The sequence below is a fragment of the Camelina sativa genome, chromosome 6, assembly GCF_030686135.1.
Source record: "Camelina sativa cultivar CO46 ecotype springtype chromosome 6, ASM3068613v1".
NCBI lineage: Eukaryota > Viridiplantae > Streptophyta > Magnoliopsida > Brassicales > Brassicaceae > Camelina > Camelina sativa.
Genome location: NC_141885.1, coordinates 23,590,166 through 23,612,620, shown reverse-complemented (window position 1 = coordinate 23,612,620; position 22,455 = coordinate 23,590,166). Strand labels below are relative to the sequence as shown.

At 34.5% G+C, this 22,455-nt stretch overlaps 4 protein-coding genes across 4 annotated transcripts; 3 read left to right on the top strand and 1 right to left on the bottom strand.

Annotated features, from left to right (window-relative positions):
* Nucleotides 1-322: 322 nt before the first annotated feature.
* LOC104792558 (uncharacterized protein C24B11.05) lies at nt 323-2,839 on the top strand. Its single transcript, XM_010518737.3, has 9 exons — nt 323-568; nt 1,172-1,265; nt 1,361-1,426; nt 1,509-1,606; nt 1,687-1,724; nt 1,818-1,905; nt 2,006-2,287; nt 2,366-2,431; nt 2,525-2,839. Exons 2-9 carry the CDS (start codon nt 1,226-1,228, stop codon nt 2,678-2,680), a joined length of 834 nt encoding a protein of 277 aa, XP_010517039.1. The 5' UTR covers nt 323-568; nt 1,172-1,225; the 3' UTR covers nt 2,681-2,839.
* An 86-nt stretch (nt 2,840-2,925) lies between these two features.
* Nucleotides 2,926-4,691, top strand: LOC104792556 (uncharacterized protein At2g37660, chloroplastic). The gene is made up of 6 exons (XM_010518736.3): nt 2,926-3,327; nt 3,432-3,740; nt 3,823-3,920; nt 4,009-4,070; nt 4,154-4,277; nt 4,399-4,691. Exons 1-6 carry the CDS (start codon nt 3,048-3,050, stop codon nt 4,516-4,518), a joined length of 993 nt encoding a protein of 330 aa, XP_010517038.1. The 5' UTR covers nt 2,926-3,047; the 3' UTR covers nt 4,519-4,691.
* Nucleotides 4,692-4,755: 64 nt separating this feature from the next.
* LOC104792555 (scarecrow-like protein 9) lies at nt 4,756-7,925 on the bottom strand. Its single transcript, XM_010518735.3, has 2 exons — nt 5,144-7,925; nt 4,756-5,055 (listed from the first exon to the last, which is right to left on the bottom strand). Exon 1 carries the CDS (start codon nt 7,393-7,395, stop codon nt 5,221-5,223), a length of 2,175 nt encoding a protein of 724 aa, XP_010517037.1. The 5' UTR covers nt 7,396-7,925; the 3' UTR covers nt 4,756-5,055; nt 5,144-5,220.
* A 6,121-nt stretch (nt 7,926-14,046) lies between these two features.
* LOC104792554 (expansin-A3) lies at nt 14,047-16,198 on the top strand. The gene is made up of 3 exons (XM_010518734.2): nt 14,047-14,412; nt 14,611-14,929; nt 15,638-16,198. Exons 1-3 carry the CDS (start codon nt 14,253-14,255, stop codon nt 15,945-15,947), a joined length of 789 nt encoding a protein of 262 aa, XP_010517036.1. The 5' UTR covers nt 14,047-14,252; the 3' UTR covers nt 15,948-16,198.
* The last annotated feature ends 6,257 nt before the right edge of the window (nt 16,199-22,455 follow it).

Below are 22,455 nucleotides of genomic sequence, written 5' to 3'. Positions count from 1 at the left end.
ATTTTATGTTGTTATTTTTCGCAAAAGAAAAAGGAAAATCTTATAAGATTTAACATAATTTTGGGTGTTTGTAAGTAATATGTTAGGGTTTTATTTTCTAACGATAAATTTTACAGAATGTATAATTATTTTCTAACTATAAAGTTAACAGAAATGTAAAGTTATTTTGAGTATGTCTATTATATTTGACAAATTGATGGTAAACCTAAAATTATGTAGTCAGAAAAAGTGCATTGTTTTTGTTCCGGTTTGACGATGGCTCAAATTGAACACGTAACGCAACTGTATATATATATATTCTAAAATATTTTAATGAAAAGTTATGGCCAAAAATTAAAATTGTTAACTGAAAAAGAGATACATGAAAAAATTGCCGAAAAAGAAAAGAAAAAAATGGGAAGCACGTAAAAGTTGAACACCGCGTTGGCTTTTTCTCCTCTATATAAAGCCTTTTGCCTCTAATCTTTCTCCTTCCCTTTCTTCTTCTTCTGCCTTTGTTTGGCCTCTCACCGTCTCACGACTTGTCCTCTGCGTTTTCATTAGCTAAGCCATTTGTTTCTTAGATCAGGTTCGATAATATATTACATAGATTCTTCTTCTTTTCTTTTCTTTTTTGTGTTTGCTATTCTCGCTTTTTTGATGAGTTGATTTCCAAATTTATGGAAACTTTAGGTTACATGCATTTACGCAAAGCTTGAAGAAATTCTTGTTACTAAATGGCTTCATAGTTCATATGAAAAAACTACATTGTTCATAACTACATATGATCTGTTAATTGCTATAGAGGTTCTCAACCACGTCAAATTGTAGGTTTTAATCTTTCGTTACGTCTTGATTATTTCTGACATACATTATTTTTTTGTGTGAAGTAAAAAAACCATAATTGTATTTTTCGTTCCCTATACTTGAATTCTTTTTAGTTTATAAAATCTATTATGAACATTTTAGTTCAAATTAAGTCAACATGTTTATTGTACTATTTAAGATTATGAGTGGTCGGTGTGACACCAGCCAATCAAACATAATTCTTATCCCCAAACATATGGAGATGAGTTAAACTTGCACACTTTGGCTGTTTGGTTCCCACCACTTTTGTCTGAATGTTTCCTCCCTCTTCTTTGATTATTAAGCATCATTGTCACTGAGTCTAAGATTCTCTCTTTATATAAAGATTCTCGAAGAGTGAGTAAAACCAGCGATAATCATCCCTCATCATCTACTAAAAATGGAGATTGAGCTTTCAAAATATGATTCCCTTTTATTTGGTAAGACACTCATTGCTCTGTTTTCCATTTTTCCCGCAATTTTCTCTGTTTTGTTATCTGAAACAATATCTATATTTTTGTGGGAATTTTTGTAGATCTTGATGATACCCTTTATCCATTGAGCTCTGCGATTGCTAAAGAATGTGGACAAAACATCAAAGGTGACTTTTGTTCATCCGAAATCAATTTCTTGTTCTGCAAGTCATTACGTTTTCTATAAAATTTGTTTATTTTTATCGGTAGATTACATGGTGGAGAAGCTTGGAATCGACAAGAATAAGATCCTGGACTTATCTAATTCACTTTACAAGAATTATGGAACTACCATGGCCGGTCTTCGAGTAAATTTTAATTCTCTCCTTTGAACTTAAATGAATCCGTAGCTTAATTCTTCACCGAGTTTAATCATAATTATTTTCAGGCGATAGGTTATAACTTCGATTATGACGAGTATCACAGGTATATATATATATATATATATACACAAAATCTCATCGCACAGTATACCAAGTCATAGGATGATTCTGAATTTGTCTTGTTTTTTCCTAACAGTTTTGTACATGGGAGACTACCTTATGAGAACATCAAACCAGATCCCATTTTGAGAAGTCTCTTACTTAGCCTACCTCTTCGGAAGATCGTAATGATTATTCTCTACTTAATCATTCCTACAAAAAATATCTCATACAAAAGTTTTTAAATATCTCATATATGTTTATGGATCTGTCACAATTTTTCAGATCTTCACAAACGCCGATAAGTTGCACGCAGCTAGAGCCCTAGAGAGGCTAGGGTTAGAGGACTGTTTCGAAGGAATACTTTGCTTTGAATCATTAAATTCTACTACTAGTAATCGTGAAAACGTTAGTGATGATAAGAATGAAATCTTCGACATCATCGGCTACTTATCCGATCATGAACAGCCAGTTTCCGCTTTACCTAAGACACCAATTGTGTGCAAACCATCTGAAACCGCCATAGCAAAGGCTCTTGAAATCGCCAACATCGACCCTCAAAGAACCGTGAGTGCCTCTTAAAGAGTTTCCATAATACTTTAGACATACATTTGTTTGTTTTTAATGGGTTGTTGTTTCTTGTAGTTGTTCTTCGATGACAGTGTTCGAAACATTCAGGCCGGTAAACGCGTTGGTTTGGATACTGTTTTGGTAAGTTTTTTCAAAACACGTTTCATCATTACTCTATAAGTAGTGAAAGGTCGAGACTATAATAATGGAGTGATGATGTTTGTTTTGGTGTAGGTGGGAACTTCACAGAGAGTGAAATATGCAGATTATGCGTTAGAAAACATACATAACCTTAAGGAGGCTTTGCCAGAGCTATGGGTATCAGAGGCTAAGCCTGAAAAAGTTAGCTACTCCGCCAAGCTTGCCGTTGAAACACCGGTTATAGCCTAATTAATTAAACTCCGGTTATTTGAAAGATTCCACCAGTAATTTTCTTTGTCATAAATAAGTAATTAAATAATCTCTGTTGTAGTTTTTGTAAATAGCCTTTTTACCTTCTCGCTCATATTATGAGTTTATTAATTAATAAATAATAAAAATATAAAATCAGATTATCGGATCATTTGATACAAACGGTGGACTAAAGAGATCGGCCTTTTGGCCCATTATAATATCAGGCCTGTTTAAAACGAACAAAAATAAAATAAAGTTTCAAATAATTCAAAAGATAAGGTGACGTGGCGAAAATCAGAAATTTCGATATCTACTCACTCTCTCTCTCTAGTCATCGTCTGAGCTTACCCAAAATCACCAGTCAATGGCGATGATGACGACGACGACGACGACGACGACCACGAAAACATTCTTCCATCCACAGCTTCCTGCTAACACTCACAAATCCGGAGCTGTAGCTCCTTCCTTCGTCTCAGTTCCTCGTTCGTCGTCTCTTCAATTTCGCTCACTTGTTTCGGATTCAACGTCGATTTGTAATCGAAGTAAGTTAACCGGAAAGCTCAGAAGAGTGTCCGTTATCGTTTCCGCCGCCGCAACATCTGAACCTCTCACCGTCCTCGTCACCGGTGCCGGTGGAAGAACAGGTTCTCTAATCCATCATAAAGAAGATTTTTTAGATTCTCTCTACAATGTGGTATTGTGCGATTCCATAAGAACACTGTTTAATGTTGATGGTGAAATATGACAGGGCAAATTGTGTTCAAGAAATTGAAGGAGAGGTCGGATCAGTTTGTGGCGAAGGGTTTAGTGAGGACAAAGGAGAGCAAGGAAAAGATCAGTGGAGAGGATGAGGTGTTCATTGGAGATATCAGAGATCCTGCAGCCATTGCTTCTGCTGTTGAAGGAATTGATGCTTTGGTCATTCTTACTAGCGCTGTACCGAAAATGAAACCAGGTTTTGATCCTAGTAAAGGAGGGAGACCTGAGTTCTACTTTGACGATGGAGCTTATCCAGAACAGGTTGATTGGATTGGTCAGAAGAATCAGATAGACGCTGGTTTGTATTACTATTCATCTCTTTTGAGGTTTGTGTATGTGTGTTTCAGCTAAGGTGCTAATTGTTTGATGAATATATATAGCTAAGGCTGCGGGAGTTAAGCAGATTGTTTTGGTTGGGTCGATGGGAGGAACAAACCTTAATCACCCTCTCAATAGTATTGGCAATGCCAACATTCTGGTGAGACTCGTCGTTCTCTGTTTTCTTCAACACACCGAAATTAAGTTTCACAGCAAATGGTTCAAAGTCTTTCTGCAATTTTGTATAGGTTTGGAAGAGAAAGGCTGAGCAATACTTGGCTGATTCCGGTATTCCATACACCATCATCAGGTAAACTTTATTGTTGTTTACTTGCATCCGATAAAAATTGCAATGGCGGAGTTCTCATCTTGCAATATTGCTCTTGGATTCAGAGCGGGAGGTCTGCAGGACAAGGAAGGTGGCATTCGTGAATTACTCGTGGGAAAAGATGACGAGCTTCTCGAGACAGAAACAAGAACAATCGCAAGGCCTGATGTTGCAGAAGTCTGTGTTCAGGTGGGTTCATTATGATCAAAAGAGATTTCATAAACTGGATGATCCATCCATCAACAGTCGCCATATTTATTAAAACCAGTTTTTGCTTCTCCTAATCATGGTAAGTGTTCTATTTAAGCAGGCGTTGCAACTTGAGGAGGCAAAATTCAAAGCACTTGACCTGGCCTCAAAGCCTGAGGGAACAGGCACCCCAACAAAGGATTTCAAGGCCCTTTTTGCTCAAGTGACCACTAAGTTCTGATAAGTATTTTTTTTCTTCTCTTTGTCCTGGTAACAGAGTCTTAGGATTGACACTGAGAGGGATGAGTTCTTTATGTGTGTAAACCGTCTCTTTCTATTTCTCATGAGGTCTTGCTTGCCCTAGATTCTAAGTAACACCAAAAGCTTTTGAAATATATTTAGAGATCATCAAAACTCACAAATAGCATTAAGGGACCACAACTAATAACACTAAGAGCTCAGATTCAAAGCAGAAGAGTTTTCCAGAAATAGTAAAACTTCTTATTTCAATGTACGTTGGTCCTCGTGTGTACATTGGAGAAGTAAAAAACCTTTTTCTTGAAACCATACTTTATCTAAGCTTCCTCTTATACGTGTTACAATCTAGACAAGTTAACTCTCTAGCAATATACAAACTCTCTGATCATCCCTAGCTACAAGAATACCGTTAGGAGAACCTAGCTGAGAATTCAACAAATATCCAGCTAGAAAGTTATAAATACGGACTTACATCAATATCATCTTTTAACAAGTTCTTCCGGATGACAAAGACTTTCATCTGCAAACAAAGACACAGTCTTAGTACAATGCTTAGAAAGAATCAGATGGCATTTTTAGAGCAATGTGAATATGAATCCGAGCTGTACCTGTAATATCGTATCTAGGAATTACAGGGGAAAAAATGAAGATATGGTTCTCTCTTATGCTAACAAGGATTTTTCAGTCAAGCCTTGGACTCAGGTTTCCAAACAGAAAGAGCCATGACGGTTCTTCCTTTCCAGCCTTGCAAGAGCCACCTGTTATCTTGATCGATTACAAAATCCTTGTGGTAGAATGTATTGACCTTATGCAGCGCTGTCTTCATAATGCTTGGGTCAAATGGAACTTGTACCAACCCTGACCTCATAGCCCGGACATGCCACTGCTTGTATGTCTCAGGCCTCTCCACTCTTTCCCAACCTTCGCAAGCAATTACATTCAATGCCTCTCTCCCAAAGACCTCCATCTCAAGGAACATCCTCCCTTCGTCTTCCCGTGGCACAATTGTCTCAAGCATGTCGAAAATCGAGGAGAAATGAAAGAGAGCCTCGCGAAACCGTGTCACGAAGAACGGTGCATTGTATGCACCATTCACAATGCCAAAGACAAAAAGATCCGGATTGATCTTCCCGATCAAATTGAGAACAGTGTCTCTACAGCTTTCTACTTTGACCGACTCATCATGCAAATTCTCAGCTCGGTAGAGGCAATTGACTATGATAACCTCATCTCTGTCTATATCGAGATCTTCAAGTTGAATTGCATCCCACTTCTTAGCAATTGCTTTATACTCAAATGGCACGCCAAAGTGTTTGGCATACGCTGCTAACCTTTGACCAGTTTCTTCAACCCGTTGTGCTGGACGAAACCCTGGCTGCGGAAACTCAATCCCAGTGATCCTAACCATTGGTGATCCATACATGGAAAACCGGTGAATAAGAGTTGGCCATTGGAAACCATAGAGGATACCAAAATCAATAACATGAACCCGCTGAGAATTATCAACAAGATCGCGTATCGTTTTATTGGTTATGAAATAAGAGAGCTTCCTAAACGGACAACACGCAAGAAAAAGCTGGTGAGCCTTCAACACAGCTGCAGCTGATCTCGGTTTACTCACAATCCCTTTGTAAATCTGGCTTCCGGTACCTGCTAACCTCGCCTCGAGACCATTAGCAAAACAATGAGCCAATCTCTGGTTCCCATCACCAAACGGCGTAGAATGCAGCCTTATCTGTTTCAACAACTGACCCGCACACCTACGATCATCAGCTGCAACAGCTTGAGCACAATGTATCAATAAACTTCTCAAATCCACAACTTCTTTTTTCCCATTTTGCCCACCTCCTCCTCCTCTTCCACGTCCTCTTCCTCTAGCTCGTCTCTTCCCACCTTGAGCCACTGAAGCTTTCTTCTTCTCCACTCCTTTCTTCAGAACTTCACGCAACGCATCAAACTCCTTCATGCTCTCTTCTCCAGGAACATGAACCAAGATCTTATCTACAACATCTGACCTCAAAATATCCTCACCAAACACAGCAGGTAGCTTACTACTCCTCTCTTCTTCCACACTTATCTCATCACGGCTAGAGTTCTTCCTTCCCCTGCTCATACAAATCTCTTCTCTAAAATTCACAATCAACTCGTTTTGTTCAGGAAGAAGCCTACTAGCTTCTTCAATCCCACGCCTAAACAACCAAACAGATTGATGACTCTCCCGATTCGAATCAGAATACAAACTCTTCTTAGACGACGACTCGTCAATCTCAAAACCATTAGATTGAGGAACACTTAGAACCGATGAACAAAGACTCTGAGGATTTCGAAAATCAAAAGTAAAACCACCACTACTTAGTGGCTTGATTCCACCATTTCCAAAACCTATACAATCACATCCGGTGTAGTTAACTGGAACAACACGGTCAAGATTCTCACCATTTCTCTCAGAGAACGAAGCCACCAAGTTCCGTTCAGGAGATGGAGGATACTTCTTGCCAATAGCTTCGTAGAGCGATCTCTCAGCAGCTTCGAGATCTAGAGACTCTTGGAGCATGCAAACTTTATCATCCATGTCTTCCTCATTCAACATCTGACTAATGTATCCTAAAACAGCATCGGAGAAATCGAAATCATCAGCCGGATCTTCTTCTTCTCCCACTACCACTTCCCGTAAAAAAACTGAATTCTCCGCCGGATTCCTGTGATCGGAGGAGGAGAGATTGTAATTGAAACCGTCGTATAGTGACACCGGAGTGAAAGTATGATTGGGGAGCAACGAAGTGGATTGATCGGGTAAACCGGGTAAACGGTTCCGAGTAATCGCAGCAGAAATCCCGGTTAGACCTGGTTCAGTTATCATATTCTCTCTAGATTGAGAAATTAATGAAAGAAGCAGCAGGTGATTAAGGAAGAAGAAGAAGAAGAAGGAGAGGGAGGGGACCGAAGAGAGAGATAGAGAAAGGAATCGGAATAAATGCGTTTTAATTTATTTTTTTTAAGATAATTAAGAGAATTATAAATTAAAAAAAAAAAAGGTCTGATCTCCGAGGTAGGGAAAAGCAAATCACAGCCGTTGGATCATTATGCGTTTTTTGTGGGGACCTGTTGTCGTCGTCGTGCTTTATTAATATTTTTATAACAAATTAGCTAAAATGTACTTATCGGTTCATTGATTGCCACGTGTTGTCATTATAGTATGTTAAAGCTTACATAATTGTTGTTTTTAATATGCAAATTAGTAAGTAGTACACTATACTTTTTCTTCTTTTTAGTGGCAAGTACATATTTAATGAGATTTATGATTTTATCTATAGTTTTTTTTTTCCCCAACTTGGATAGTTGGATCGTACTAGAATCAAACCTTAATTATTATTTTCCCTTTGTCCAAAAAAAAAATATATATATTATTTTCCTTTCTAGAACCTTAAAATGTCGACAAATCATTTTGAATTTCTTAGTTTACGATTAGGGGCCTAGTTAAAATAAAATAAGAGAGCCGCTGGACCTTTTCTTTTCCCCAAGAGCACACACAATGGCTACAATTATGAACTTCATTTCCAACTTTCAATCGAATATTATTTTGTGGTATCACTAGTTTAATAACTCCACGCTATGTGTTCAGTTTCAGTATTCGCCAAAAAAATATAATACGATATCAACATGTATTCGCGTGAGAAACGTAAAAGACCCGATAGATCAGCTAGTGTTATGTAAGTCAAGCATATGTAGAAATACCTTAATTATACATATAGGGTCGAGCGCAAACGTACGTTATTACGTGTATTGTTTGCATATCATTGTCTATATATCCCTTGTGTGACGTTTGGACTGATATTTTGATTGTATGTTATGGTTTAATTATATTCTTTGGTTAAGTACTATTCTGTCGTTCTTAATTGTTTTCTTAGCAACTAGCTATTTCCTATGTTCGTTCGTCGTCGTTTTACTTTTATGCATCCTTCTTTCGTTGTCTTGCTTTTTCTAAGCCACTTTTTATGTTTAATTCCATAAAACCACGCAAAACCTTATTCATTTCGTTTAGCTAAGTTTGTTTCTTACAAACGACGTGCAACTTCTAGATCTTTGTAAATTCCTATTTATCACCGTAACACTAGCTAGACCCATGCATCTATTAGAATGTTTTAGGAGTTTACTGGCGACCACACCAACGTAACTCTAACTCAAATTTGCGATAGATTTGCAAGGGATTTACTAGAAAATAAAAAACCATAGCACATCCCTCGCAAATTTGCGAGGAACTCAATCGTCGCAAATCTGCTGCTCAATTGCGACGCATTTACGACAAATTCGCTGGGAAGGTCCCATTCCTCGCAAATCCATTGCAATATTGTGACGATTTTGCGAAAACATAATCCATAGCAAATTTGCTATGAAATTGCGAGTGATTTGCGAAAGCCATAGCAAATCCATTGCAAAGTTAGGATAATATTTTTTTTATAAATATTACAAAACTTAATAGAATTATTTTGAAATACATTTGAATGTGTTCATAAGGTGAATTTACTAACTTTTAACATTATTTTGATGGTTTTTACAAATTAGATATTCAAGATTTGCGACAAATTTGCAATTGATATGCTAGACGCATAGCAAATTAGTCGCAAATCCATCGCAAACTACTCAAAACATAGCCATTCCCTCGCAAAAAAAAAAACTTTAAACCCTAAACCCTAAACCCTAAAGACTTATTACATTACTATTAATGATTAAAAAAGATGAATCCAAAACTTATAATCAAAGATAGCAGTGCAACACAAAATTGTTAGAGAATTGGAAAATTTGGCAAATATTTGTCTCAATGTAATGAACAAATATGTGATATAGTGTAGAACATCATCATGTTTAGAGTAAGATGCAAAATTGGACAATTTTGGAAAGTTTGATGATAGAAAAGAGTATGATGACACCATTGGAACTTATAATATATTTGAAAGTTAATTTGACTAATTTGTTAAAATTATTTTGATGGTTTTTGCAAATTAGATATTCAAGGTTTGCGACAAATTTGCAACTGATTTGCTTGACCCATAGCAAATTAATCGCAAATCCATCGCAAACAACACAAAACATAGCAATTTCCTCGCAAATAAAAACTTTAAACCCTTGAACCTAAACCATTAAGACTAATTACATTACTATTATTATTAATGATTAAAATGATATAATTCAAGAATTATAATCAAAGATAGGGCACTAATGACAATTGCAAATCCTAAACCCTAAAGACTTTGCGAGGGATTTGTTACGTTCTCTCGCAATTTGCTCGCAAAAACCCTAAATTATAAAAATTTTAAATTAATTAATGTTTGCGAGGGAATTCCAAGGGTGCGTAGCAAATCCTCGCAAATTTGCTCACAAAAACTCGAAATAATAAAAATTTAAATTAATTAATGTTTGCGAGGGAATTACGAGGGACCGTAGCAAATCCCTCGCAAATTTTGCGTTGAAATTGCGACGCCGTTAATTTCCTATATAACTAAAAAACCTAGTTTGAGCGAAGCTCAAACCCAGCCAACAAACCCTACTTTCCTTCTTCTTCTTCCGATTTCTTTCTTCTACGGTTGTTCTCTTCTTCGGTTGTTCTCTTCTCTGGTTGTTCTCTTCTCCGGTTGTTCTCTTCTCCTCTCTCTTTTTCCGGTGAAACCTTCTCCAACCCTTACTCCTCCTCTTCTCTCTTTTCTTTTGAATCTCTTGTCCGGTTAGTCTCCTCCTCTCCCTTTCTACCTCTATCTCCGGTGAGTCTCCTCCTTTCTTCTCTATCTCCGATTACTCTTCCTATTCTCTCGATCTGAAAGTCTTGTTATTTTAGGGTTTAGATTTTTATTTTAGGGTTATGATTTGGGGGTCAATTTTTAGTTTAGGATTCTAATTTCGAGTTTAGGGTTCTTATTTCGTGTACAATTTCGATCATAGGGTTTCAATTTTAGGGGTTCAATTTTAGGGTTTCAATTTTAGGGTTTTGATTTTAGGTTTTTGATTTTAGGATTTTGATTTTAAGATTCGAATTATAGGGTTTTGATTTTAGGTGTAAGATTTCGAGTTTAATTTGTTTTTTGTATAATTTTATTGAATTTTGGTTTTAGAGTTTAAGTCTAATTTTAATTTTATTTGATTCAGATGTCTTCTCGAGACCAAAACGGGTCTGTAAACCAAAATGTTTACAGCCAATTCATATCATCTCAAGGTTTATCTCCTCCCATCTCTGCTCGAGGGATATGCTCTACTGGCCCTGCTCAAAGGTTACCTTCTCCTGCTTCTTCTCAGGGAACCTCACCGGCAACACAAGATAACCATAATGCAGTCTTTGCGGGGGTGCAAAATGATCTTCCTCCTCAGCAATCAACTTCCTGTGTCAACAGTGTAAGTGCCTCTCAAACTTTTTTCACTTTGGAAGAGTTGCTTGCAAGTCCTGGGCGTGCTGGCTTAACAAAACTGGATCCTAATCGACCTCCGGGTACACTATGGTGAGAATGTTAATGATCTGACTTATAGTTTATCTTTATGTTTTGTATTTTCAATGATCCTCAATCATTTTATCTTATGTATGGTAGGTTTGACCAGGATTCTTTGGTTGGTGCTACTGTCCGGGCCATTTTTGAAAGAGATTTCAAATCAGCTCATGCCAATTGGACCCAAACACCATGTCCGGTTGTAAACCGGTGGTTTGAAACTTTTGCGGTAAGTTACAGATTTGTTGATGTGTTTAAATTACAGATTTTGTGTGTTTATCACTTGATTCTGGATCTGATTTTGTTTGTGATTCATTTTATGTCTTTACAAGCAAACATATAATTGGGATGCGTCCATCAATGAAAGAGTTAGAGCTGAGTTTGAAAAGAAGTTGAAGTCCCGGATGAGTGATCAAGTGTCTCGTTGGAAGGGTAAGTGGAAGAAGAAAGGTAATGACGCAATGCCGCGGTGGCTTGATCCTACCGTATGGGATGGTTTGGTCAAGTTTTGGTGTGAACCAAAATCAGAAGCAAAGAGTATCAATAGCCATAATGCTCGCTATAGTGATCCAGATGGCACCGGAATACATAAGCACCGTTCTGTTCAGACCTCTTTTAAAGCCCGAGCACGAAAGCTTGTAAGTATCTCTGTTTAACACAAGTTCATTAATCATATCATATCTACAATATAGTAATATAGTTCTTTCATTTCTCTGTTTTTAGTCTGAGAGGACTGGTGAGCCACTACCTGATTTCCTGCGAGTCCTAGAAGATACTGTCTGAGAAGGTATACAATGAAGTGTCGTCAAAGATAGCTGAAGCTGAGTCTGAGCTATTATCAGCGGATAACATGGAGAGTAGTGCTTCCGGAGGGTTATCAGTCATTGTGAAGAACCAAATTTATGCCGAGGTAAAACATCCTTCATTGTTTATGTTAATGTTTGTGTTTGTGTTTATGTTTATGCTTCATTGTTTATGTTAATGTTTATGCTTCATTATTTATGTTAATGTTCCTGTTTGTGTTTGTGTAAACACTTATGTTTGTGTTTGTGTTTGTGTAAACACTTATGGTGTGTATATGTTTTGTTGGCAGGTTGCTCCGAAGAAAAAGAACCGGATATATGGGGTTGGTAACATGCAAGCAGAAGCATCTTCAGCTCAAATTGGTCAACCGCCTCCTCCTTCTGAAGATCCACTCGTTCTAGCTGCGAAGCTTGCTGCTGCCGAAGCTGCTCTTGCAACTCAGGCAACTCAACTACAAGAAAATTCGGAGAAGATGCATAGTTATGATGCATACTTCGAATATCTTGCAGAGAAAGATCCGGACTTTGCTGCTAGATTTCCCAGAGAAGATTCAGTGACCAGACCTGTGACCAGAGATGCAACCACCGGAGAACCTACCACCGGACAGTAATAAACACTCATGAACTCTCTTTTATCCTTTGAACCTCTCATATGTAATGATCTCTCTTTTATCTTTTGAACCTCTCATGTGTAGAACATAATCGGTTATTAGGATTTGTTAACTTATTTTGTAAACTTAGTACTTATAATTACAGCTTTAATTTGCATAAGTTTTCAAGGTTTAATTTTAATTATAAGTTTAATTTTAATTACAGGGTTTAATATTAATTAAGCTTACCAAAATCAAAATTTTAATTTTTTTTAATACCGTTTTTAGAATTTGTGACGGAAATATTAATTGCAAATGTATCGCAAATTTGTGAGGGATTTACTAGATACATAATTTGCGAGGTTATTGCTAGACAAAAAGTTTCTCGCAATATGTGTGAGATTTGCGAGGGAAAATTATTTCTCACAAAACTTGCGAGAGATTTGCAACGTTGACCAATTTGCGAGAAGCGATTTGCGAGAGATTCACGATATATATGTTCACTGCAAAAGATATATTTTCTTGTAGCGCTGGTTAAGTTGCTGGAGTTTCTAAATGTGAGGGCCGGCTTGAGTGAAGTTATATATATATACATTCTTCAACTGAAGTTATGTCTTCCTTTGGAAATTAAAATGATCGATAAAAAAATATTGTTTCAAAATATCAAATTATTTAGATAAAACGTTTTCATAGTTACAGCCTTCTAAAATTATACATATATCTTTATGTTTTCTCATTTACATGATAATTTTACCATATCAGGTCGAGTACGTCATGAAAAAACAATTAGTACTTTTTAATTTGTCGGAGAGTTCGAAATAGAAATCTCAATTATTGTAAACAGTATGTAGCTGCTGTAAACTCACCTATCCTGAGCCCTTAAAACTTACAAATCACATGGAACCCTTATAGAAATTGTGTAACAACAATTATATCAGAGACACTCCACATGCATCATGTAATACGATAGCTCAAGAAGCTTGCCATTCAACTATTGCGGCCCTATGTCATCCAATTTAATACAACTTTATTATTATTCAAAAAAATCATAAAATAAACAATATTTATCCGCTGCAAAACCTAATATATTTATTTGTATGTCGACCACATGCTCTTAATGTGATGCTCTCGATTCGTTTGGTTCATTTATATGATATGTTCACATTTCACAACAAAATATACAAGAAATATGCATACATGTATTTTTTTTTTTTCATCATATGCATACATGTATATATTGTTTTTTTGGTTCTTTCTATAAACATAGACATACATGTATTTATGTTAATTGCTCTGTAACCAAAAAAACTATACATGCGTGCATGCGTAGATAATGGCAAATAAAAATACTATAACCTATACTTCGTAAAAAGAAAAGACAAACATACGTAATTGTGTTTGGCATTTGTTTTTTTGGTTTTTTAACTATGAAGAATACTTTTGGGTTGTAATCGGTTTGGTTTCGGATAGATTATATAACTTATATGTCTTTTTTTTTTTTTGTCACCCTATATAACTTATATGTCTATTATTATATAATTCTACATTAAAAACATACATAATTGTATAAATTTTGGTTTACTTTGTCATCCATCCTACACGAAGATGTCACCATTAAGTTCAAATTAAAACAGAAATAAATCGATTCGGTTTAGTCTATAAGTAAGAACCCATTAAACCGGTGAGATGGACAACAATTAATTTACCTCAAAACCCTATCACTCTGCAAAATTTACAGAATAAAACCCAACCAGCCAAAGTCCCCCCATAAATACACATAGTCCTTCCCGCTTTCTCTCAGTCCTATCCAATACACACATCTCTCTCTCTCTCTCTCTCTCTCTCTCTCTCATAATGATGGCGACTGCGTTTGGGATCTGCTTGTGGTTGGCCGTTACGGCTTCCTTTCTCTTAACAGCTACAAACGCCAAAATCCCCGGCGTTTACAGTGGCGGACCGTGGCAGAACGCACACGCCACTTTCTACGGCGGTAGTGACGCCTCCGGAACCATGGGTATATGCTCACTACTCACTACCTTACCAAATTCACCATTATCAATTTCGTTTCATATATATAACCAGAAATTACGATTTCTAACTTCTTCTTGTTTGAGAAAGTTCCTAACTTTGTTTGTGCTCTGTTTTTTTTTGTAAAGTTCCTAACTTTATTGTGTTCTCTGTTTTTGTGTTTTGGCGCGTGGGGTTTTAAAAGGTGGCGCGTGTGGATACGGGAACTTGTACAGCCAAGGATACGGTGTGAACACGGCGGCGTTGAGCACTGCTCTGTTCAACAACGGATTTAGCTGCGGTGCTTGCTTCGAGATTAAGTGTACCGACGACCCGAGATGGTGTGTCCCGGGAAATCCGTCGATTCTTGTGACGGCGACGAACTTTTGTCCGCCGAATTTCGCTCAGCCGAGTGATGACGGAGGATGGTGCAATCCGCCGCGTGAGCACTTTGATCTCGCTATGCCTATGTTCCTCAAGATCGGTCTCTACCGTGCAGGCATTGTCCCCGTCTCCTATCGCAGGTCTCTCTCTCTCTCACTGCTTTTTTGTTTTTTTGTTTTTTGTTTTAGTTTCTTTTACTTTTCTGCATCGTTTTGGTTTTACCGGTAATATAATTTGGTGAATCAATAAGAATTTAACTGTAAATAATACTTTTAGGCTGAAGAAATTACACAATAGTAACTTTTGCAAATTTGTATTATGTGAAAGATTCATGTTTTAATGGGAAATAGTGTTTTATTGTGTAAAGAAAACAAATTAGAGGCTTTATTGTTTAATAGCTCGCTAATAATATGCTAGAAAAATGAGTAAATTTTTATAAAGAGTATTTTGTTCTAAAATGCAAATGTCTTAATTCTTATTAGGTGCTCTACTTCAAAGATATTTGTACCAGACTACCGAACATGTTATTATTATTATTATCTCTGTGTGTTTTGTTTTCTTCTAGGTTTCTAGCACTTTTTAGATAACGGCCTATGAGTTTCAGAGTTCAGAAACTGAAACCATCGCTCTCAATAGTATTATTGTTATTACTTTGGTTTTTTTACTCTGAAACAGTATAAATTGATTTATTTAGTATTTCAATTTTATCATTTCGGGAAAAGAAGCAGGACACAGTAACCCAGAGATCCATCTCACTCTCTCTCTCTCTCTCTCTCTCTCTCTCTCTCTTCATATCATCTCTTTGTCTTGTTGTTAATAATTGTCTGAACTCTCTGTTTGTTCTGAAGGGTACCTTGTCGGAAGATAGGAGGGATAAGGTTCACAGTAAACGGGTTCAGATACTTCAACCTTGTTCTGGTAACTAACGTTGCCGGGGCCGGGGATATCAACGGAGTTAGCGTGAAAGGATCAAAGACAGATTGGGTGAGGATGAGTCGTAACTGGGGACAGAACTGGCAGTCTAACGCCGTCCTCATCGGCCAATCACTTTCTTTCAGAGTCACCGCCTCTGACCGACGTTCTTCTACCTCGTGGAATGTTGCTCCTCCCTCGTGGCAGTTTGGTCAGACTTTCTCCGGCAAAAACTTTCGAGTCTGAGAAGACTCTGAACTCTGAAACCACCACACACAAAGAATCAAAACGTTTTTTTTTTTCCAATGAAGACAAAACAAAACAATACTCAAGAGATGTTATTTTTATTTTTAAGACTATGGAAGAGGAGAGAGATCAGAGACATCATTTTCCAGCCCTGGGTTTCTCCCTTTAATTTTCTCGGGAAATATTCCGGTGGCTTTGGGAAATTATTTTACTTTGTTTTTGAAGAATTATTATCAGCAAATTTTATTTTATTTCGTTGGTGTCATCTTCTGCTAATAAAAAGCCAGAGAATGTAGACAGGCTGTGATTGAGTCTGATGGACCGTGTAATGGGCCCTTGGGCCAAGTTTTTCTCTACTTATTTATAATCTGGCTGGATTCGATTTCGTGTGTGGGACTCCTGTCTAAGCGTATTATAGAGTGAAGACAACAATTGATTGTAATTTGCATCATTAAGATTGCGATGTTTAAGGTTATTGGCCCATGCAGGTGGTGGTTATGGACTGAAAAGGTTAATAAGTTGTCGTCATGGATCCATAAGACTATAAAGAAAAAACACAAATGGATTTAAACCGGCAGTGCGAGTTTGTGAAGGTACGTTGTCATCCCTTACATTTTTATTGCACCTTTTTTGTGCGATTGTTGTGCTTGTGATTTTTTGTGATACATGTGCTGATTTGGGTGATATGTTGTCCTCGTTATCTTTGTTTATTGTTTAGCATTGTTATTGTTATGTTGTTTGTTTGATGTTCATAATGATTCATATTGATATTCAATGAGCAAGTTCAAGATTTTATTTATTTACTCTATATATTATACGACTCTTCATGACCGCATAGTACTATTTGAAACTCAAGTTAGAACATATATTTGCAGTGAATGATGCACATGTCATAATTCAACATCCATCATACATGATGCACGACACATAACCTAAACCATACTCATTAATATCATGATCCTCATCACATTATTATCATTTTTACTTGTACTTACTTCGTTAATAATCTTATTACATTGCCATCTATGATCTATCATAAACAAAGAACACCTATTACAAACAAGTCCTTAATCCAAAAACTGCGTCAACTCTAGTTAACATTTTAACCACAGGTTCGAGTGCACGAAATTCAGCAAAGGAACGAGTCAATTTCATAATGTTTTGTCAAAAAACAAAATGGGCACCCCGTTTAAGGATGCATGATCCAAACTACAACATGTCCATATAATAATAACCTGAACTATAACCTCTGTAGCTATATATTATTAGAATAGCGGGTTAGTTTAGTTCAATACGCATGTTATTCCCCGTACCCAATTATGACCTCAACCTAGTAATTTCTCGACCAAAAACTCATAATTTCACATAGCATATAGTTACAAGTTAAATGAAGTTCGATAACTTAGCAGACTAGCTGTATGCTCGAGGCGAAACAAGAAAGAACGGATGGATTTCCAATTGGTTCAATATAATACCTAATCTCCCTATCCTTCTAGCTAGCTATTCATTCAAGAGTGCTCAATTCACAGCATCCAAAACCAATATCATATACTCTCTCCGTCTCATAAAGATTGATATTTAGAAGTTTTTACACATTTTAAGAAAACAATGATTACTGAGTTTAAATATATATTTTTCTTTGACTAAAGAGATATTATTTAATTTTAAACCAATAACAATTCAAAATTTTAAATATTTTCAATGATTACTTCTTGAAATTTACAAAACATCAATCTTTGTGGGAAAAAAAAATATCTAAAAACATCAATTTTATGAGACAGAATGAGTATATATATTTATGAACGAGAACCCTACGTTTAACTATACTAGTCAATCAATCATTAAAACTGATATATAGAGCAAAACCGTTAAATTAATTGAGCCGATTTTTCTATGTATATGGCCCTATAGGATGCTAATCGAGTTACAAGTTACCACTCCGAGTCCGAATCAATCCTCATCACGAAAATTCTTTACACGCATAGCCACAACAAAATTTAAGAACAAATGTCAATTATAAATTTATTAATAAGTTGTCATAATTATTGGTTTAAACTCTGTTTGTCAGTCATTTAAACTGAGAGGAAAACCGTTAACTAACCGAGCCGATTTTTCTAATTGAGTAGCCACTCCGAATCAATCCTCCTCACGAACGCATAACACACCAAGATTTAAGAACAAATGTAAATTATAAAATTTATTAACAAGTTGTAGTATACAAAATTAATTAAGATCAAAATTAATTTTCTGAATTTAAGTTAGTTTGAATTAAAAATAATAATTTAAAATAGAATTCAAATAACATTATTTAAGTGATTTAAAATAGCGTAACTATCGAGATGTCCAAAAATTGATAGTTTCACAGACACCAAAGACAAATTTGATTTTTCAACAAATTTTCCATTAAAAGAAAATTCCATGTAAGAGGAACGCATCCAAACCAAAAAAATAAAAATAAACAAATATATATATATATATATATATATCTCATAGTTGTAATGAAAAAAGTTTGATAAATGGTAAAAAACAAAAAAAAACAAAAAGAGAAAAGAGAAACAAAAAAGCCGGAGGTGATGGAGCACATGAGGTAAAAGGCAAGATATGGCAGAGAGAAGATCAGAGAAGGGATCTGCCTCAATTTGACAACACATATGTCATGTCATCTCCCTCACTTTTATCATTATTATTATTTGTTTTTTATTTTCTTTTTTTTCTTATATAAAACATATTTCTCTGATTCCATCAGCATTTACTTTATTTATTTACTGTCTTTGCTCTGTTTCACAATCTATATACAATAGTGTATTTTTTAAGAAAAAAGATCGTTAGCTACATTAAGCATCCTAAAACGCATAGTCACACGCTAAATATAATATTGTACTTTAAAAAAGAAAGCTTTTTAAGAATAAAGTGGAGAAGGTTCTTTTTCAAACCTTTTTTCATATATGTATTGCATTACTACATAAATTATGTGACATTACGTGGTTAACACCATAAACATATATTTCCGATACACTGGTTGACTGACTTTGGAGTTGACTAAAAAAATATTTTAATTTTTTTTATGTATACTATTAAAAACCAAAAAATTTAAATTGCTATATGAAATAGTTTTTATTTTTTTAAAAAAATTAAGACATATTCTATATTATATAACTAAATATTCTGTTTACATCTTTAATGTATACATTCTTATAATGAGTAATTTTTATTTTGAAGATAAACTAATAGTCAACTTTTTAAAATATTGTTTTGCAAAATCAATTTTTTGGATCTTCTTTCTTCTATATATTAAAAATAAATATTATGTGTTTTTGTTGTTTACAATCAAATATATTGCTTTATTAAATAAAAAATATATTTAAATAAATCAAATAATAAGTTGATGTTTTTAATTGCAATAGAAAAAAATTAACTATTATAATACTGGATGAATTAACATATATACAATATATTTTCTATTGCAAAACTTAATAAAAGTGAAATGAAAAAGCCTTAATATTTTTTCAGATATTATAATAATTCTTAAAAAAAGTGAATTATAAAAAATTTCAATAGTTCTAATGATTTTGATATGTATTGGGTTTGGTTTTAAGTTCTTTTGTTGTAGAAATATTTTCTATTTAGATAAATTAAGTAAGAAGTTGATGTTTTTAAATTAATAATGTTAAAATAGGTAGTTTTCTTATTTGATTTATTACAACAAGATTATCTGGTTTGAATTTAAGTTCTGATATCTTATGAATGATTTTTATTTCAATTTTATTTAAGTTTTGAAATTGAAAAAAGGTAATTATTATAAGACTAAATGAATGGAATATATATATATATATATATATATATACAATATATTTATTTTGGATCCATATATATTTTTAATTATAAATACCATAAATGATTCCTAAATAATTTAATTAAATGTTTTTATTTTGGTTTCTAATACTAAAAACAAAAAAAATTGCATATTTTTATTGGTCAACATCGGTCAACGCCGGTCAACACCGGATTCTGATAAACAGTGTACCGGAATAAGATGGTTGTGATATTGAGCACATGACATCATATAGTTGGTATATGTGGCCATGCAATACATATACTTTGTGTAGTTGAATATATATCTCCAAAATTGGCATGTGTGTCATGTATTGTGATATAGTTTTTGTAGCTGACTATTTTTTTTCTTATTTTTTATACTCTTGCTAGTAGTTCATTAAATTATTTATTCTTTCTTCCCCATAACTAAAATTCTAAACTGTATATACATTTTGTTAGGTCTTGAAGGTCTGAGGGATATGCCATATTATGAAGGGTGACTATGGACAACAGGATCATACATCTTAAGATTCGCTACTAGAAAACATGCCCTAACTCAAACTTAAAATTAAAAGAACACAAAATTATACTATCAAAATTTGAATGTAAAGAGGACAAAATTTGGGTAAACAAAACGGTCAAGTAATCCAATCATTCATATCGATGTAAAAAAAAAATCATACAAAGCAGGCCCATCGAAGGCCCACCACTAGTCTCCTATCAACGTACTTTTCTTGTTTTGGTTACAAAATCAACCTACTATGTTGGCTGTTCTCTCATCTGTCTAAACTGTAAGATCAAACTACATCATAATTTCTTGAGTGTTACATTGGGAGTGACTCAGTTTCGTAATTATTGGCTAGTAACAGGTGAATATATTTGGTTAAAACATTAACACAAAGCATTTTTGAAAATGTATTTGATTCAAGTGGCAGATCTTCTCAATTTTGAGTTATGTAGTTAAAATTTTTATATATTTAAAAAAAATCATACACTAAAGAAACGTGGATATTAAGTTCAATTTCGCAGAATTTTTTAAATAAAGTTTTTCTTTTTCAGTAGAGTTGTCCAGCTTAATATTACTATATTTCTAGGGATTTTTATTATGAATTCTCTTCAGTTTTTCTTTGTAGTGAACATTCTAATTTGATGAAAATAACTTTTTGATGTCGGGTCATGTCTTTGCATGACCAAATGATAAAATGCAAACCATAGCAAACTTATTATATTTATATATAAATGTATTGACTTAATAATGGTGAGTCTGCTACAATTATTTCAAAAATTCCTCCTATTCTACTATTACATTACAAATCTGAATTGTCCAAATGCATTATTAGTTAGTAGAATAGTATTACAGTATGACTATTACAACAATAAATTTACTATTACAATATTGTAACTTTGTAAGCATTAGAGTGACGTCATATATAGAAAGTGTTATCATATATTTATGTGGTTTGCCTAATTTGTTATAATAAGCTAAGATACTCTCGAGGGGGTGATAGAGAGAGTGAGACTAGTAGTAGTAGTACTGTAGTAAGTAGTAGAGGAGAGGCAATAATAAATAAAAGAGTGAAAGTGTTGTCTGCCTGATTATAGCTAGGACTCGGAGAAGATACTAAAATACGCACATTGGTGCATGGTAGCAAAGGTGTGTGAGAGAGAGAGTGAGTAGTGGTAGTCGGATGTGATGGAACAAGGAAAAAGTATGTTTTGGTAGGGACTAATGTAGAAGGGGACCATTTACACACTTACATGCTTTCGCCTCCCCAAAAGATACCGTCCCCATTTTCTGACACGTGTTCTCCTCATCCCCCTAATTACTCATACGTCAAATCCAAATTATTCTAACCAAAGAATTAAAATAACACCAAAAACTTATTTACTACTATTATTTTTAGGTAAAATCTATTTTATTGAAGGACGTAGAGTACATGATTATTAGAAAACTGAAAATTTCAATGGCAAACAATTGTCAAAAAGTGAGTTTATTAGGACGAGTACATTAAACAAACAAGTTGATATCTTCTCTAACCCTTTCTAAAACTGGATAACTACTTTACTAATATATTACATTGTGAAAATACACAAGAGTTTGTTTTTCTTTTTTTCTCTTCGCAAGGTTAGTAATGTTTTCCCTCTTATCATCACAAAAACTTTTGTTTTCTCATTTCTATTTGATTATCATTGCGAAAATATTCATCTTTCTATCTTTTACATTGGATCTTAATTTGTTTGAAATAATATAAAGTAGATTAAAAGTTTAATTTGTTTTCTTTTCTTTTGGCTTTAGTGAATTTTAATTATTATTCAAAATTAGACAGAAACTTGTAGACAATGTGTTGAGTAGACCAAAGAGTTTAAATGGAGCAACATTTTTCTGAGTCTTCATCATTGTTTGTAGTTATACGATTAGCAAGTAAATGGTTTTTTTTTTTTTAATAACAACCCTAACCAATCTATATATATTGTATAGTATATAGATAAAAATACAATATATTCAGCCACTAAAGTACAACTAACTTTTGGCGATTTTTGGCTTCAAAATTGAAAGCATCTACGTATATTCGATTTATATATATATATTTGATAATGTGATTGAAATGAATATTGAGATCCCAATGTGATATGATTTTCGATTTTTTTATAAAGAAAAACAAAACTAATATTGGTAACAACGAACTTATGGAAT